Source organism: Salvia miltiorrhiza, unplaced genomic scaffold, assembly GCF_028751815.1.
Source record: "Salvia miltiorrhiza cultivar Shanhuang (shh) unplaced genomic scaffold, IMPLAD_Smil_shh fragScaff_scaffold_132_2, whole genome shotgun sequence".
NCBI lineage: Eukaryota > Viridiplantae > Streptophyta > Magnoliopsida > Lamiales > Lamiaceae > Salvia > Salvia miltiorrhiza.
This window is the reverse complement of record NW_026651413.1, coordinates 595,910-612,931: the sequence shown is the minus strand read 5'-3', so window position 1 is coordinate 612,931 and position 17,022 is coordinate 595,910. Positions and strand designations below refer to the sequence as shown.

The 17,022-nt window shown below is 35.5% G+C and overlaps 2 protein-coding genes across 5 annotated transcripts; both read right to left on the bottom strand.

Annotated features, from left to right (window-relative positions):
- Positions 1 to 334: 334 nt before the first annotated feature.
- LOC131002431 (histone deacetylase 19-like) lies at positions 335 to 5,251 on the bottom strand. 4 transcript variants are annotated; one of them, XM_057928933.1, is made up of 7 exons: positions 5,078 to 5,251; positions 3,978 to 4,548; positions 2,933 to 3,373; positions 2,124 to 2,354; positions 1,401 to 1,471; positions 1,262 to 1,319; positions 335 to 690 (listed from the first exon to the last, which is right to left on the bottom strand). In XM_057928933.1, the coding sequence occupies exons 2-7, from the start codon at positions 4,503 to 4,505 to the stop codon at positions 625 to 627; spliced, it is 1,395 nt and encodes a 464-aa protein (XP_057784916.1). In that variant the 5' UTR covers positions 4,506 to 4,548; positions 5,078 to 5,251; the 3' UTR covers positions 335 to 624. The 4 variants fall into 4 exon arrangements, with proteins under 4 accessions (XP_057784916.1, XP_057784917.1, XP_057784918.1 ...); XM_057928934.1 differs by having other exon boundaries at positions 3,978 to 4,511; positions 5,078 to 5,209; XM_057928935.1 differs by lacking the exon at positions 5,078 to 5,251 and adding an exon at positions 4,951 to 4,971.
- Positions 5,252 to 7,933: 2,682 nt separating this feature from the next.
- On the bottom strand, positions 7,934 to 16,556 carry LOC131002442 (kinesin-like protein KIN-7N). The gene is made up of 18 exons (XM_057928949.1): positions 16,359 to 16,556; positions 16,171 to 16,260; positions 15,434 to 15,552; positions 15,242 to 15,355; positions 15,087 to 15,168; positions 14,917 to 14,984; positions 14,697 to 14,768; positions 14,233 to 14,375; positions 14,060 to 14,162; positions 13,906 to 13,986; positions 13,123 to 13,191; positions 12,998 to 13,057; positions 12,782 to 12,934; positions 11,996 to 12,274; positions 11,367 to 11,453; positions 11,065 to 11,223; positions 10,703 to 10,972; positions 7,934 to 9,465 (listed from the first exon to the last, which is right to left on the bottom strand). The coding sequence occupies exons 1-18, from the start codon at positions 16,501 to 16,503 to the stop codon at positions 8,083 to 8,085; spliced, it is 3,477 nt and encodes a 1,158-aa protein (XP_057784932.1). The 5' UTR covers positions 16,504 to 16,556; the 3' UTR covers positions 7,934 to 8,082.
- Between the last annotated feature and the right edge of the window lie 466 nt (positions 16,557 to 17,022).

Genomic DNA, 17,022 nt, shown 5'->3' with positions numbered 1-17,022 from the left:
TGAAAATGTGTGAAGATTCGTGGAACGGTCCAAAAAGGAATACGTGTCAAAATTCGTGGAACAATCCAAAAAGAAACACGTGTCAAGATTCGTGGGACGGAGGGAGTAATAATTAGACTTAATTTATGGAGTTTTTGTTCTTATATTTTTAGTAATATTCCCAATTCAATTCTTGATTCGTTCCATAGAGATAATTACATAGCATTAAAAAATGGAGTTTAGAATAGTCTTGTTGCTGCACCAATGATAAACATCAAGCCTCAATCGAGTGCGTAAGAACTTCCACGGATACTAAATTGCAAATACATACAGCAAACAAACAAACATATATATGTGAAGATGCCTAAAGTTAGTCTGTTTCATTACTAAGAAAATGAATTTAAGCAAGGAGACAGAGTAATAACATAAATACTATCTCACCTCATCAGCTCAAGATATGCCACCACCGAGTGGATTGATATGCTTGCATAAATTTACAAGTAATCCTAGTTATACAGATCCCTCATGCAAAGGCATGTCTGAATCGCCGACGTGGTCTATAGATTTGCGCAATGAAGCATTTCTAGAATTTCAATTGTTTTACACCAAAATGACTTACTATGGTATGGAGGTAGTGCAATAGCTTTAGGCGAGGGGTTCAGAGCATTTCAGGTCAACTTCCCTAATCGGCTCATCCTCTTTGGCGTCATCCTACAACAAAAAATACAATGGCATCGATCATTGATAATTACAAATTTGTAACATTTCTCAGTTATTTTGTACATGTGCGAAGAACAGACATTTTCACTATGTATTATTCTTTTAGATTAGGGCTCCAAACATCTTGCGAATAAACGAAGTGAAATATTCTAGTTTTTAATCTAAGTAGAGCATGATGCGTACTTCTTCCTAAATCCATCCATTCAGACAATGAAAAAGTAAATGGAGTTTCCCATTCGCATATATGCAATATACTACTCTGTAGAAATAACTCAACAATCAACCTTTACACAATGTGTTGTGTATCGCTATTTAGTATTTTGTATAAAGGAATACCTATCTATCTATTTATAAAAATATATCAAGAATAAAACTATAGACTAGGTTTATAAGTATAATGCTAAGAGCTGTATGCAGCGGTGGACTAGGTCAAATTTTAAGGAAAAGCAGAAGTTGTGGAAATACCTAACATGGTAAATGTAGATAATCATTACCAAATACTATGATTTTGAGCCTACAACAGTTACTTTTAAGAAAGATAAATTAGAACGCATTTAAGTACCATGTCTTTTGGTTCAGGTTCAGGGAATTCACTCTTCACTCTTCCTGATAGAGGCTTTCTGCACAGGGAAAAATATTCAAAAGCCTTCAGACAAAAGAATAGATATTCTAAAAGAAGTGCACAGATAACAAAGATGTACCGTTCATCATCAATATCCATATCAGAGTCAGGATCATATCTCTCATCCTCTCCATCATGATCTTCTTCCATCTGAATACAAAACATGTTAAGAACAGTTAATATAGAGTTTCCAAAGGTTGATACCTTTAAATTTTAACTGTTTAGAGGATAGATGAACGTAACATTTGCAAATATTATATCATCGGTTTAATTGAAATTATCGATTCATCGACACACATATACTATTAAGTGCGAGTCAGTAATTCTGATCTTCCTTTTTCTTTCACAAAGTTGCTTGTGCTTATTTGCGGAAAAGGTCATATAAAAATATTTTCATCTGTTATTTCAGTTGTCTTGGGAAACAAAAAGAGAGGTATAATAATCTAATATCTAATAGATGCATAAAATGACTATACATAAACTTTAGTACCATATTCATATGAGCTGCTTCAGTTCTTTTGTAGTTGCATTTTAAGGTCAGGAATAGAATGCCAGAAATGTGGCATCAATTTTTCAATATATATCCTGCTATTTGGGTGAATTAGATCTTTAATGTCAGTGGAGAGCAACTCAAAGATAGTGCAGAGAATGCAAACAAGCAATGAGCCATTATGTGTTGGAAGTGGCGCTCACTCAGTACTGGCCCAATAAAACCTAGGCATTCTATAAAAATGTTGCATGCCATATTATTAGCTAAAGCCATACAATGATAAGAAACCTAACTATTGGATGCAAAACTAACCTGTGGTAGTTCACTATCTGGTGGCCGCTCCTGGAACTGGACACTTGGTGCATGCTGAAGCCTTGAGAGATTATCAAGAAGCTTTGATCTGATCTCTTCCAATAAATGACGGGAGTTCTTATTTTCCATGTTACTTGGAGCAACATGCAGAGTATAATCAGGGCCAAAATATTCATAGTATTCATGTTGTGGCATCTTGTCATCAAGTTCAATACCAAGTGCTACACCTGTCTGTAAAATCACATTCGTCAATCATTAGTAAGAGAGACTACCATAACAACAGACTGGGAAAGGAGGTGGTGGGGGGGTGGGGGTTACATATTGAAAAGATCATACATATTAATTTAGAGGAAGCATGTCAAAACCTTCTCATTTTCCATGAAAATTAAGATGCGGGCTTGGGAATGGGGAGTGTACTCTATGTCACTGTTCCATTTAATGAGAGACATCTCTACATTGACAGTGTATGCTCACAGATGACAATTTTCTATAGGAAACACACTTCTCATAAGGCTTTCTAAAGCAACAAACAATGTAGCTTTGCTTTGAATCATAAAGGAATATACGTTTGTTTTTCAAGCAATTCCATAACATGGACAATTCTAAAATTTGGCATCTGTTATCCTACTAGCATGTCTGAATCTCATCTATATATTAAATTCTACAATGGGTTGAGGTGCGTACGAGTAATATTGAGTTTCATTTTCATAAAATTCAATTTATCAGATAACTTTTCTGCAGAAACAGCACAAAAATAAAACTGATTGATAATTTGGTTCAAAGTGATAGTTGAAGACTAAATGGCTTACCTCATAACACCAGCAACGAGCAACATTACGTATAGTGTAACCACCACCACCTAACAACAGTAGAGGCACGTTGAATGATCTCATAAACTTTACACACTCGGCATGGCCTTTAATGGAGAGATTAAAGCATCCTAACCGATCTCCAGACAGCGAGTCTGCACCACATTGTAATACTACAGCACCAGGTTTAAAAATTTCCATAACCTTTCCCATTATTGGCTTAAATAGAGACTGATAGCTTTCGTCATCAATTCCATCATCCAAGGGAACATTCAAAGAGTAATATTTTCCCTTCCCATATCCAATGTCTCGTACATCGCCTGTACCAGGAAAATAATCTCCAAATTTATGAAAGGAAACAGTCATCACCCTGTCTGTAGTGTAAAATGCTTCCTCAACTCCATCACCATGGTGAATATCAATGTCTACATACAGAACACGCTGCAAAAAGGAAATGAATTAAATTAGAAAATAATAAAATGTCAATGTACAAATGCAGTACCAATTACTTTTTTCAAATTTCAATTAACATGCTCTAAAGATCCAATAAATGCAGGACAAATCCTGGTGGTTATGCAGCAAAGAAGAAGATTTAATTATTTTAGGACTTAAGAGAATGAAGCTGGGCAATTGAAACACCAGAGGTATCTGGACAGCAATAATCATGACATAAATTTGTCAAAAACAAATTATAAAAAAACTTAATATGGACTCCAATCTGTTCAAAATTGCTGAAATCAAAGACTAGAGTCACAAACATTAATATAATTTAGTGGAATGAGTTAGCCTTCTTCATGGTTAAGTTCTTTTTTTCAACTCGGCATCAAATCAACTAAGAAATACTTCATGCTAAGAAAGATTATCTTGGTATGCTTAGAATAAATTTATAAGATAAGTTTTAGTGGAGACGAGCTGTAGCAACATAAGGAAACAACAACAGATTCTCAAAAACACATATTTCTTGTAAGATGCTGCTCCAGATTCCTGCAATCCAAGAAATCTGGAAATACAAAACAGAAAAGAGGGGCACATAAGTAGAACCAACCTCATGAACTTTTAGAAGTTCTAAGATAGCCAGCACGATGTCATTCACATAGCAAAAACCAGAAGCCTCGCATTTCTTGGCATGATGCAACCCACCAGCCCAATTCACTGCTATATCACAATGTCCATGATTCAGCTTCACGGCCCCACCAACTGAACCACCAGCATAAGTCTGGCAGAACGAGTAGAGACCATCAAATACAGGACAGTCTTCACCAACATTAAACCTCTTCAGCTGCCTGAGCTGCTCCTGTTGCGTCTCTGGTGTGATGCTCCTCAGAAAAGAAACATAATCATCGGCATGAAATCTGCAGAGATCTTTGTCCCTAGCGGGATTCGGCTTGAGAACGTGCATATGCTGCAACAATCCATAATGTGCAAGAAGGAAGTGCGTCATGCGAATCCTGTGCGGCTTCATCGGGTGACCTTGCCCATAGTAATAATTCCCGACCTCTGGGTCATAGAAATAGCTTACTTTCCGCTTGACCCCATCGGCTCCAGATGCTAAAGAATTGCCTCCGGTATCCATTCACCACTGAGAAATAGGTTACTTTTAATCACCGAAACAACAACTGAAGATTGCAACAAATGAATTGATAATTAGAGAATGAACTAGGTCAAGCACGCCAACGACAGGAAAATAATTTATTAAGATTCACAGAAGAACAATTAGCTAGTCAGTAGAAAAATTGGCTAAATCGTCAATTGAGGATTTAGTTTGTGAAAGACAAAGCAAAATCTAAGCTTGAATGCAACTACAACTCAAACCTGTGGTTTTTTTTTTTTTTTTTAATTCGCAAATCGTAATATAATAAAGCAAAAAGATTAAGCGATAATCTATCAAAGAAATTGTTCAAATAAAACAACAAATCAACATTTGTCTACAAATACTACAAAAAAAAAAAAGGAATAAAAAGAGTAGCGGGAAAGTTTTAGTTCTGAGATTTGAGAAGTTAAATTTATTCAAAAGAAACCTCAACATCAAAAGCAGCTAGTAATCGAAGCAACACGAGGAGAAATCACAAGTAATAATCGAGTGCACACAGAGAAAAAGGGATTAGCGAATGTAGCAGCGAGAAGCTAGAGAGAGAGAGAATTTACCGAAGAGGTGAAGAAGGTTGAAGTTGAATATGAATTTAAGCGGACGAGCTTCCAATACAAAGCTAAACGGGATTTCGGCGTTAGGTATTTATTAATTAATTATTCATTTATTTCTTTTCTTTTTCTTTTTTATTTTGTTTCTTTATATTCTATTCAGTGAATTGGACCGGAACTTTCTTGAATTTTGTTAGTTGACGATTCAAATTTAGATTTATTTTTCATTTGTTTCTTACTTTTACGTCATAAATAGATTGACTTGTAAATAATTCAAACAGGTGGAAATTATGAAGTTTGAATATATTACTATGACCTATGAGTAATTATATAGTAATTGGTATATTACATTGGCTAGTTATATTATACATTGACACCTTACGCAGCAGCGTAAATAAAAATTCTATGATAATTTGAATAAAAAGTTGTTAGAACCGGGTACACGATCGAGATATTACAAAATAAATATTTTGAGATATTACAACTCAAAATAATTGAAAATATTACAAAAGAAAATAATTTGAGAAATTACAACTCAAATAATTTTATACAACTGAAATATACTGTATAAATAAATTATACGTATAATAAGTCGAGTCGAGATGAATCTCTTCCCGCAAGAAGATTATCGCCCCGGTAGTGCTCTTCGGTTTAGGCGTATCTTCCCCAAAGGTAAAACGACTTCGTCTCGTCGGATGTAGCACCACAATCCGGCGAGCTCCGGCGAACTGAATAAGGATCGAAAACTGAGCTAGAGGTGGAATGCAGAATGCAGACTATTTTGTGAGTTGTGAGTTGTGAGTTTTCACAGTGAATTCTAAAGCTCACCACACACCCATATTTATAGGTGTTAAACCGAGTGTGAACGGATCGGCAGTCAACTCCGGCGGCTGCGGTAGGTGGCCGCAATCGTTGAACGCAGAAGTTGAAACAGTCAATTCCGGCGGCTGCGGTAGGTGGCCGCAATCGTTGAACGCAGAAGTTGAAACTGATTTTCCCTCTTCAACATTCAAACTTTGACATACAATATCTCACTCACCGGAAATCGGTTTTGAGACTTCAAGTATATCACGTTGATCTACTCGAGATGTAGATTAACATCCAATTATTATTTTAATTAAATAATAAATATTTAATTAAATAATAATTTTCAGATTTGGCATAAAACCATATTTCCAACAAAAGTTTGCCAAAATATTAGTACTATATTGTATACACATGATGTACATGATATTTGACATCTCTCTTTCTGTAAGGACAAAGTCCAGAAAATATAAAGGCTAGAGGTCTAAGATAGGATTGTTTTATTGTTATTATTATTCAAAACTGAGGCAATTAGATTTGGATATAAGAATGAAGAGTGGTCCTACTCCTAGGTTACATATCATATGTGATGAAGAGAAAAAATGAGGAGCACCAAAGAAGAAAGACACTAAATGCTCTGATTGGTGGAATCAATTTTTAAATAAATTAGGAGAAAGATATCAACATTGTGAATAATAGATGGTCTCATTTCGCAAGATGGCAAAAAGGTAGTTATTCAGCATCAACACGCAACCAATTCTTATCTCTAATTGAATTCCATTAGAATAAGTTTTTTAAAGATGTGTTTATCAAAAAAAAAGATTTTTAAAGATAGGATGTCAGGTCACGTCATCATTCGGCGAAATACACGTGAAGATTATAAGTGACAAAATTATCCTCACTTGAAGCACGTGAGACCAAAAAGGCCCGATTACCATTATATTTACAGATGTGGTCTTGAGTACACCCGGGTGTACCGTACACCTGGATTAACCCGTACTCATATCCTAACCCGCATCTTGACTCAAATAGTGTAAATGACACTATTCGATTATATAAATGGTACTGCTTGTAATTGACATTATTCTGTTATATAAATGACACTATAACATTGTAAATGACACTGTATATAATTGACACTATTCAGAAATATAAATAATACTCTATAATAGACACTATAAGATTATAAATGAAACTATAATATTTTAAATAACACTATAAGATTGAAAATGACATTATAACATTTTAAAATATTACAGTGTCAATTATATAATTGAATAGTGTCAATTATAAGCAGTGTCATTTACACGATTTAGGTCGGGATGCAGATATATATTAATATGCGGGTCAAGATTTGGATGTGAGTCAATCCTGATATTCGGTATACCCGAGTGTACAGAAGATTTTGTGATATTTACGCACTCACAATATCTTTTCTAAAATTCTTGAGAAATTAATAAAAGAAAGCAACAAGTTAGATCGAGTATTATCTTTGAAATTATTTCTTTCCATCACACTTTCATCGACCCATTCCCATCAACGTTCCACGAATCCCCGAATTTATTAATCTCATTCATCTAGGCAACAAGATATCTGCGGAATCACTCTGGTTCCTTCACATTCAAGGACACCAACTGGTTTTAATCCATTTCTACTCTAAAATTTCTCTGTTCTTATCGTTGAGAATTAAACCCATTCAAAACAACACATAATATGTAAGGATATGTGAAGTACCCAATTACTAGTGCCCAGGCCAGTCAATGTTATATAATTGATAAATCTACTAATAACTACTACAAATATATAAAGATATAGTATAGAAAATAAATTAAGATGTATTAAGCATGTATTGATGGAGATGAAGCTGCATTTACTTTCATGGCTAAACAAAATCACCTCAGCCTCGACTCCTTTTATGTTTTTCGTATATACTTTTCTTTCATTCTTTAAAATAAACAGCATTAACTACATTACTGCATATCTATCATTGATTTTATGCCATTAAGACTCAGTGACCTTGTGTAGTCTCAAACAAACCGCATGCACAAAGCAAAGAGATCACCAAATGCCTCAGTTCAATGACATTACATTGCCGAAAATAATTGAATCATTGTTACATTACGCACCTAAAACATCTTTCATGGGCGAAGTAAATTATAGACAACTAAATAAGATTAACTGTAACAGAGCAGGGAGATTAGAGGCCTTCAAGATCCATGAGATTTGGATAATGAAGTCGGATACTTCTGCACCTTCATGGTTTCAAGCACAGACTTGAACTCACTGTGGAAAGATGTTACTGACCTCTGTCGACATGCAAAAGCAGCTTTAAACTGTTTGATATCTTCTTCGAGCTTCTTTCTCCTCCTTACTTCAGTGTTAAGCTCCTTTAGAACTCTGTCCTTTTCGCCACTAATTTGTGTAAGAATTTGAGACGAACTGGAGATTCTATGGAGCACTGCATCTCGGTCTTCTTTTAAAAGATGAAACTCCCTTTCCAAGCTATGAAGTTTTCCTTCAGAAACCGTAAGAAGCTGGTTTCTAACTTCCAACTCCTTTTCCAAGTCATTGTACTTATGTTTGATTTCTTCGACTTCATTTTCCAATGCCTGGAGCATTTGAGACGAACTGGAGGTTCTTTCAAGGGCTGTATCTCGCTCCTCTGTTATAAGACGGAACTCCCTTTCCATGCTATGACATTTTCCTTCAGAAACCTCAAGTAGTTGATTTTTAACTTCCAACTCTTTTTCCAAGTCATTGTTCTTATCTTTGATTTCTTCGACTTCATTTTCCAATGCCTTAAGTGTTTGAGACCAGCTGGTGATTCGCTCGAGTGCTGCATCTCGTTCTTCCGTTACAAGATGGAACTCCCTATCCATGCTATGATATTTTCCTTCAGAAACCTCGAGTAGCTGATTTTTAACTTCCAACTCTTTTTCCAAGTCATCGTACTTATGTCTAATTTCTCTGACTTCATTTTCCAATGCCTGGAGCATTTGAGATGAACTGGAGGTTCTTCCAAGGGCTGCATCTCGGTCTTCTGTTACAAGACGGAACTCTCTTTCCATGCTATGATATTTTTCATCAGAAACCTTAAGTAGCTGATTTTTAACTTCCAACTCTTTTTCCAAGTCATTGTACTTGTGCTTGATTTCTTCGACATCATTTTCCAATGCCTGGAGGGTTTGAGACAAACTGGAGATTCTTTCAAGCGCTGCATCTCGATCTTCTGTTACAAGACGGAACTCTCTTTCCATGCTATGATATTTTTCATCAGAAACCTCAAGTAGCTGATTTTTAACTTCCAACTCTTTTTCCAAGTCATTGTACTTATGTTTGATTTCTTTGACTTCATTTTCCAATGCCTGGACCATTTGAGACGAACTGGAGATTCTTTCAAGCGTTGCATCTCGGTCTTCTTTAACAAGACGGAACTCTCTTTGCAAGCTATGATATTCTCCTTCGGCTACCTCAAGTAGCTGATTTTTAACTTCCAACTCTTTTTCCAAGTCATTGTACTTGTGTTTGATTTCTCCAACTTCATTTTCCAATGCCTGCTTCCAACAAGCAATTTCTCCCCCCAAAGTGCCCTTCACATTGAAACACGAGTTTTTAGGGTTTAGTAAAGAATGTAACAACAACATATATGTACCTAATATATTCTGTAAAGTTACTGGAATAAAGGAAAATTTTGAATCTATGAATGGCGAGGCCACGCATTCCTGCTTACAAATTCATGAATCTAAAATAATCAGCATCTGTGACTGAAGAAATAGACATTGCAGGCCACAACACCATCTAATAAAGTCTAAATAGCAACATTGGCTATGATTACTGCCTCCTGATCATGGGGATTAATAAATCATACAATGACTCAACATTCAGCACGAGGTTCTGGCATGTCATTAACTTCCAGAATCATACTAAGTCCAGAATCGTACCTCATCTACTACATCATGTAATCTAACAATACAAAAAGAGCAAAGACGACACCAGAAAAATGAAAATGACAAAAGGAGAAGATATTATGCTGAGGACTGAGCTAATTTCTGGGAATTGCATTATGCAGGAGAGTGGTTATAGACAAAACTTCAGATATATGTATGATGCTCCGGTATTTTACTCATCTTGAAAATCCTTCTGTATCTTAGTTTTAACCTAAGCTAACCTTATATACAAGTTATCCAGATGACTCATAGGAGGAATCACCTCTGTTCTCGCTGGCACATAGCTTTATCTTAAGAAAAACATGACATAAACTTATAGCACTTGCAGCTTACTGCAGGAGCAGGACTAATAGAACACTCGTTTTCTATGGTCTGTTATAGCAATGCAACGAATAATTTGCTACTTATAATTTCTCATGTGATTGAAAAGTTTATCCATTTTTCCTTGTAAATACTTCATCATTTCTTCATGTCATTGCCCATCAATGTGCAAACAATCCATCTCCTAATTAACATTGAAAAATGTGTTAAATGAGAATGTTCCTGGCATCCTGTGCACACCTAAAACTATTTTAATTGGGTACTGGTTGGGTTATGTCCAGAGCTAAGCAGATCACATAGTTTCTATCAATTTTAAACAAACTAAACAATAACCACAGCCAGAGATTCAACTAAAAAAACATAACAAACTAAAAATAGTAGGAAGTGCACTAAAATATAAGTTTACGAAGTATTTAACATGATAAAACCAGGAACATCAGTAAAGAATTCTGTATAAACCTGCGATTATGAGCTTGAAGTAGGAGAAACACATTCCAATTGTGAGGACAAATAAGAAAATTGGCATGCGAGATCTTGATATATATGACCAGGCAGCTACCTTAGTATTGCTGCTGTAAGTAGAATTCTGCTTATGTTCATCCCCCATAGTTGTTCCATCTGATGAAACCCAGGAGTAAACTGCAGCACACAACTTCTGATGGAGCATGTTGCATTGCTCTTGTACGAAGCATTCATCTAATGAAGAGGGTCTCTTGCCATCCACAGCCATCAATAGATGAGATTCTAAAGTTGAGAAAAGGGAGGTTCCAACTTCAGTTGTGGTAGCGAGTATTTGAGAAATTGCAGATTTCTCATCAGCTATAATGTTCTGCTCAAGGAAAATACCGCAAAGATATTAGTGTTAACAGAATTCTTTTAGTCCAACCTTTTTCATATCTGAATGCATTAAAACTGCTTTACCTGTATAATAGAAAAAACTTCGTTGTGAATGCCTTTGCAATGTGTCACAGTCTCAAGCAGCTTTTGCGGAACTTCTAGTGTCGGCAATATCTCTAGTTGAAGTTCAGATTTCTCTTTTGTCAATTGGTCATTAAATGAGACTTGTTCCGAATACTTCCTCTAGAGTACGTAAAAGAAGCAAAAAAGGAAGAGTTGGCTTATAGAGTCACTCTATTAACGTAAATAAAAGAACGAGCTAAGTTGATTCCTACACACAGAATATAACTAATCATCCAAAGGTACAACCATTTACAGAAACTAACCTTGAATTCATCTCTTTCCTCTATGACAAGCTCTAGCTGTCTGCGGAGATTTTGCATTTCTTGATTGGAATTCTCCATTGAGCAATCCTATACAGATACCAGCATATTCAAACATTTTAAGTTAATGCTGAAAGTAAATAGAAGTAATTATCTTTGTAGCAAGATGTGGAAATACAATCCACATTCTTAACTCCCTTCTCATATTCTAGAATGCCTAGATGAATAAAAGGGACGGTATTTGAACATGAAATAGTGTGTGTTACTTTTCATAACTTGGACATGTACTAAAGCCCATACCTATGCCCTTAGTTCTAGGGATGTCAGGATGTCAAATTCTTAATCAGATGAGTAAATTTCTAAGATATCATGCATACATGTTGAGAAATCACAACTTATGGTTACATGTCTAATATGTATGCCACAAATATCATAAAATCCCTGCTGCATCACTTTCGGGGCCAAAATATTGCAAGTAAATCACCAATTTCAAAAAAACATCAGTGGAGGAAAATCTTCTTTGAGATGAAGTAGAGCAATTCCTTCTAACAAGTAACAGAAAATAGTAAACAAAAGATAACAATTTAGGGTACACCGGAAACAATTGCTGAAAGTTATGCATTGTAAAATACCTCACTAATTGGAAATGATTGGACCTTCCTTGACGGAGGCGTATGAAGTGAATCGAGGTCAACTATGTAACCTTTATTCATTTTCATCCATGTATCTTCATCAGCAAAATCACCAAACATATCTGGAAGAGGGCTACACTCTGGTTGGCTTGAGTAATGCGACCGCTTAGCAACAAAAACATTAGGAAGTGTTTTAAGACATGGTGTATTAAAAGCATCTTCCTGGCGCATGCTGTGACTACAGCTACTTTCATCTGGAAGGCATTCTTTGACCCCATTCTGTCCAGCAGCATTAATTTTGAAACGTATTCTAATCAGAATAGTATAATGAGTATAACACGAACGTAACTGACTTCAAACGAAGCATAAGGAATGAACATAGAAGTCTTTAGCATTGTTCACCCCACCAAAACCTGGTTAGACCTAATTGAAAATCAAATATTGTTGAAAAGAACTTGGTAAACATGAGACTTCCATTGATTTTCCGCTGAAACATCTTCCCATTATGGGTATAGAGGGGGGGGGGGGGGGTACAGATAAACTGACACTAAATTCAGTTAAGTGGTTATCAGACTTACTACATAAATATGAAAAGAAGAGGATACTTATTCTCCCTGATAGAAAATGGAATGCAACATGTGAAAAATGAGCACAATTTAAATCTAAATGAGGTGATCCTAGAAGGTATGAATAATAATCAGGGTGGAAGTATAAACCACAAGTTATGTTGATGATAACAGAAAATAACTATAGCTGAAAATGAGGTCAAGGAAGAGAAAGTTATACATGGGAAGAGCTTCTATCAGAGTCTGACAAGGTAACCAGATTGCTAAGATTGTAAATTTTCATTTGCTGCTCCTTAATGCATTGTTCCCGCTCCTTTTGTGATCTCCTTTCCTCTTCTAGTTCTGTGGCGAGCTTCTCCCGCTCCAATTCATACTGTTACAACAGTAGAAGGCGTTAGGTGTTTCAGTCAGAAGAAGAAGAAGAAGAAGAAGTTACCTTCAGCATGTCATTCCTCAGTTTCAAGATTTCTTTCTCCAATACTTCGGCATGAGACCCCTAGAGTAATAATTGGGTTAGATAGTGCCCGGTCTAATTCTCCTGAAAATAAATGATCGGGATACCTGAAGTTTACTCCGAAGTTCCTCTATTTCTAATTTTTGTCTCTTCAATAGAGCAGCGTCTGTCAATATCTGGAAAACATTAAAATCACTCAGGTTTTTATCAGCAAAGGGAAGATCTCAACATATACGTAGTTCCAATGACAAAACAAAGCTCCAGTTTGAAGCAAAGATAGCAACAATATGTATCAAGTGAGGACATGTAAATGCCATTGATTTGTTGAATGTAGTGTTATTATAAAGGAAACGACAACGAAATGATAAATCTGACTGTTAAATGAGTACCAACTACCATGCAAACCTAATTTTACATCTTTCTAGATCTCGTAATAAAACATAGACTACATGTAAGCATCCATCTTGATGGATTTTGGAAGGAAACAGTAATCACTCTCCACAATCAGAACTGAATATTTGGGTGAATCTGTCTAACTAAGTTCTAGAATGCTTTCTTTTATTACCATGTCTTCTAAAAACATATGCTATCTTAACATCTCAGATTTCTTCTTCCAGAAGAAGTTAAAAGTTTAATGTATAAAAGAGGTAATGTGCTGGACTTTACAGTAGTAAAAAGAATATATCGTCAAATTCTTTAATCAATAGGTGCATAAACCATACCTAATAAAGTATATAACCTCAAAAGGCTTAGTTATACTTACGAATGCATTACAATGGGAGAATTTGAACAAAGCAAAATCATATTAGCAGTTTCTTCACATGCCACATCTAAAGTAAGGAAGAAGCAATATAGACATCCAAGAAATTTTCCAAACTGTTATAACAGACCTCATTCACTTGAACACAGTTGGTTATCCTCTTTGCTCTGCTAGCGAACTGAAGAGTCCCTTTTGATTCTTCTATGTGGATCTGTATGTAATATTAATCATCAACAATATGATCTTAATTACAAAAAAATAAAGGAAAAACAGCGGCTATGTACCTCTTCAGGCGCAACGGTACAAATTATTGAAGTTTTTGCATTTCCACCTAATGCGGGCTGAAGAATGCGAGTAAGCTTACTGTCCCGATAAGGGATGTGAGCCCTGCAAATGATATTTTATGATGAGTTATGGACTTCAATACCTGGTTTAACAAATAGACACCTGCAACTACCTTTGCTTTCCACCCTCGCTCAGTTTGTTGATCACATTACCAAGAATCATTAAGCTCTTGTTAATGTGCTTTCCTTCCTTCAAACGCACTCCGCCAGCACCAGTTTTTGCTACTCTTTCAGACCCGGCTAAGTCAACTAAATTCTGCTCCCAAGAAATCAAACAAACATCGATCAAATATAACAAAAAATGAGAAGATACGGTATGATTTTTTGGTTAAGAAAAGAGAGTTAACTGAATCAGGACAGAATTATTATATGAGTTTGTTTTCACACTTGCTATTAAATGAGTACAAGTGAAGTCTTTTTAACTTTCTACCATTTTTTTGGTAAGTATTTTCCCACATTTCTTTAATACAATACTGACTACAGTCTGCTCAAATGAATCAATAAGTTGAGTTCAGACTTCTTAATATAAGGACAACAACAAATTAACATTGAATGACTTGCTTGAATAGGTACTAACCAGGACAGAGACACGGATAGCATCATCAGGACTATCATTGAATCTGTTATCATTCCCTTTGCTTTCGATTACCTAATCGTGAAATACAATGCATTGCAGTTAATGAGATACACAGAAATCATAAATCACTCAGTTAAAGCAAGTGACATAAACTTTCAAGCAAAGTGCCTCATTAGAGAGAGAAAGGGAGAGGAGGTGAAGAAGGAAGAGAAGAACATACCATCCTAAAAATAGTATGTGATCTACTGCTCCGAGCATTCATGTTGGTATCACCAAAATGCCTATTAGCTGCCAAATGAAAAAATCTCTCTAAGAACTTTCAAGTATAAGCCCAAGAAACAATGTACTGATTTCATGCCATTTTACTTGCGTTCTAATCCAATATCAAACCTTCTCCGAGTTGGATAAGTTGGAGCACTTGGTCAGCACTGTTTACAATTTCCTCCCTTAGCCCTGCAACAAATACTCCACGCTGGAAAGCAACAAAAGTCAATGCTCTTATACATTTGAATAAATATGGTATAATGGATGTAACCATGACTTACCACCAAACTCTCATGAATCTGAAGTTTTTGATTTTCCACAGAAAAAAGATCATTAATGTCTTCATTGTAAATTTCCATATAGGAAACTCGAATCAGAAACTCCCTATCCGATGTCTAAACAAAACAAAGCCAAATTGAATCCTGTTAGATACCAATTGCAAAATATATCATGGCGGCACAATGTTATCTTACCTCCTCAATTTTTTGAAAAATGTCTCTGACAGCTCTATGGATAATTCCTGGATCATTTTCTGAACCATTCATAGTAAAAGTTTTTCCACTACTAGTCTGTCCATAAGCAAATGCAGTTCCTAGATTACCATTATTTTGTACCAGTAAGATATTTTTTTACAGATAATAAAACAAAATGCTCAACAGAGATGTAATATAAGCTCATGAGAGGGCAGTCATAATGAATAGAAGTTGAAGAAGGACAAATCAATTAACTCCTATAAACAAACCATCATGAAAACGATGGGTAACAAGAGCTGGAATACAAAAATATTACCTCCCTAAGAGATACACTACCAAAGATTACCACCCGGCACGATTCAATACAAGTTTTCTAACTCAGCAGTTATCCAGTCTCTCGTGTCTGAATCTCCTTTATATGTTCACATGAAAGAGGAACTATCAACTTTACAAGAATCTTCCTTCAGCATGGAAATGATCATGCTCCATGACCATGATTAACCATCATTATGATGACTCTTAACTTTATCCGTATTATGCCTGAGCTCTTGCCTTTATACTCAGAATTTATTCATTCAACTTCGCAAACAATCGTTTTACTAATCAGTTTAATCGACATGAATTTCCATTAGCTCATGATTTTCATTAAATCTAGAAAAGCATAACTCCTTAGCATTTTAATCTCCAAGCATTACTCTATTCAAAAGAATCAAACACACACACAAAAAAAAGCGCACCATTAAACCCCTGAATAGCAGCATTAATTATGTCCTTGATCAGAAGCTCGTACACTGTACCATTACTGCAGTCCTGATCGAACAAATGATCTGCAAAAAAAAAAAAATACAAAAATCGAAAGCATAACTATAAAATTTCCAAAAATAATTGAGCTCGTACACGCACAGGAAAAACGATCTCAACTTACCAAAAGCATAAGAAATCCCAGAAATGGGGGTGCCGTGAGATCTGTGCAGCGAAATACGGTTGCTTTCAACCTTCCAGTTAAATCCATTAACAATTTCTTCGTTCGCAGATGGTCTCACTCTCACTGCTACGCAGATCTTCTCCATTTCTCTCAATCACGCAGACTGTTTTAATTTCTGTGTCTTTCTTCCTGCTTCGTGTTTTCTGGGTGTACCAATAATTTGAGAATTGTTGGGTCTTTTTGGCCAACGGGCGGATTTCAATTGAAATTTGAAAACATGACTTTACGGAATTACCCTTTGAGTTGGGCCTCTTAAGTTTGGGCCGCCCACCAAGATGAGTTTGGGATGGTTACTTTCTATTTACTGCCCCATTTTACTCACTATAATCCCTTATATTATAAAATAATGATAATAAATAATTATAAAATTATTTTGTTACCTTATAATTTATAACTCCAAATTTATGATTTTTTTATAACCAAATTAAATCTTACTTTTGTATAGCCTTCAAGTCTCCAACAACATGCAAACATTACGCAACTCATGGCAAAAATTCTTCTTGATTTTTTTCATAGTCAGATTAAATTTTAAATTTTACTAAAACCCCGATCATGCAACTCAACAGCAGAAGTTTTCAAAAGGCTTTCGTGCAAGTTTGATGAC

Bases quoted from the DNA above. Each gene is read 5' to 3' on its own strand.
- LOC131002431 (XM_057928933.1), bottom strand. From the start codon at position 4,505: ATGGATACCGGAGGCAATTCTTTAGCATCTGGAGCCGATGGGGTCAAG. The intron at 3,374-3,977 runs GTTGGTTCTACT...TCCTTTTTGCAG, and splicing joins AACTTCTAAAAGTTCATGAG to CGTGTTCTGTATGTAGACAT. The intron at 691-1,261 runs GTACTTAAATGC...TTTTTGTTGTAG, and splicing joins AACCTGAACCAAAAGACATG to GATGACGCCAAAGAGGATGA.
- LOC131002442 (XM_057928949.1), bottom strand. From the start codon at position 16,503: ATGGAGAAGATCTGCGTAGCAGTGAGAGTGAGACCATCTGCGAACGAA. The intron at 15,553-16,170 runs GTGCGCTTTTTT...ATGGTAATCTAG, and splicing joins TGCTATTCAGGGGTTTAATG to GAACTGCATTTGCTTATGGA. The intron at 12,275-12,781 runs GTATAACTTTCT...GCTGCTGGACAG, and splicing joins CTGATAGAAGCTCTTCCCAT to AATGGGGTCAAAGAATGCCT.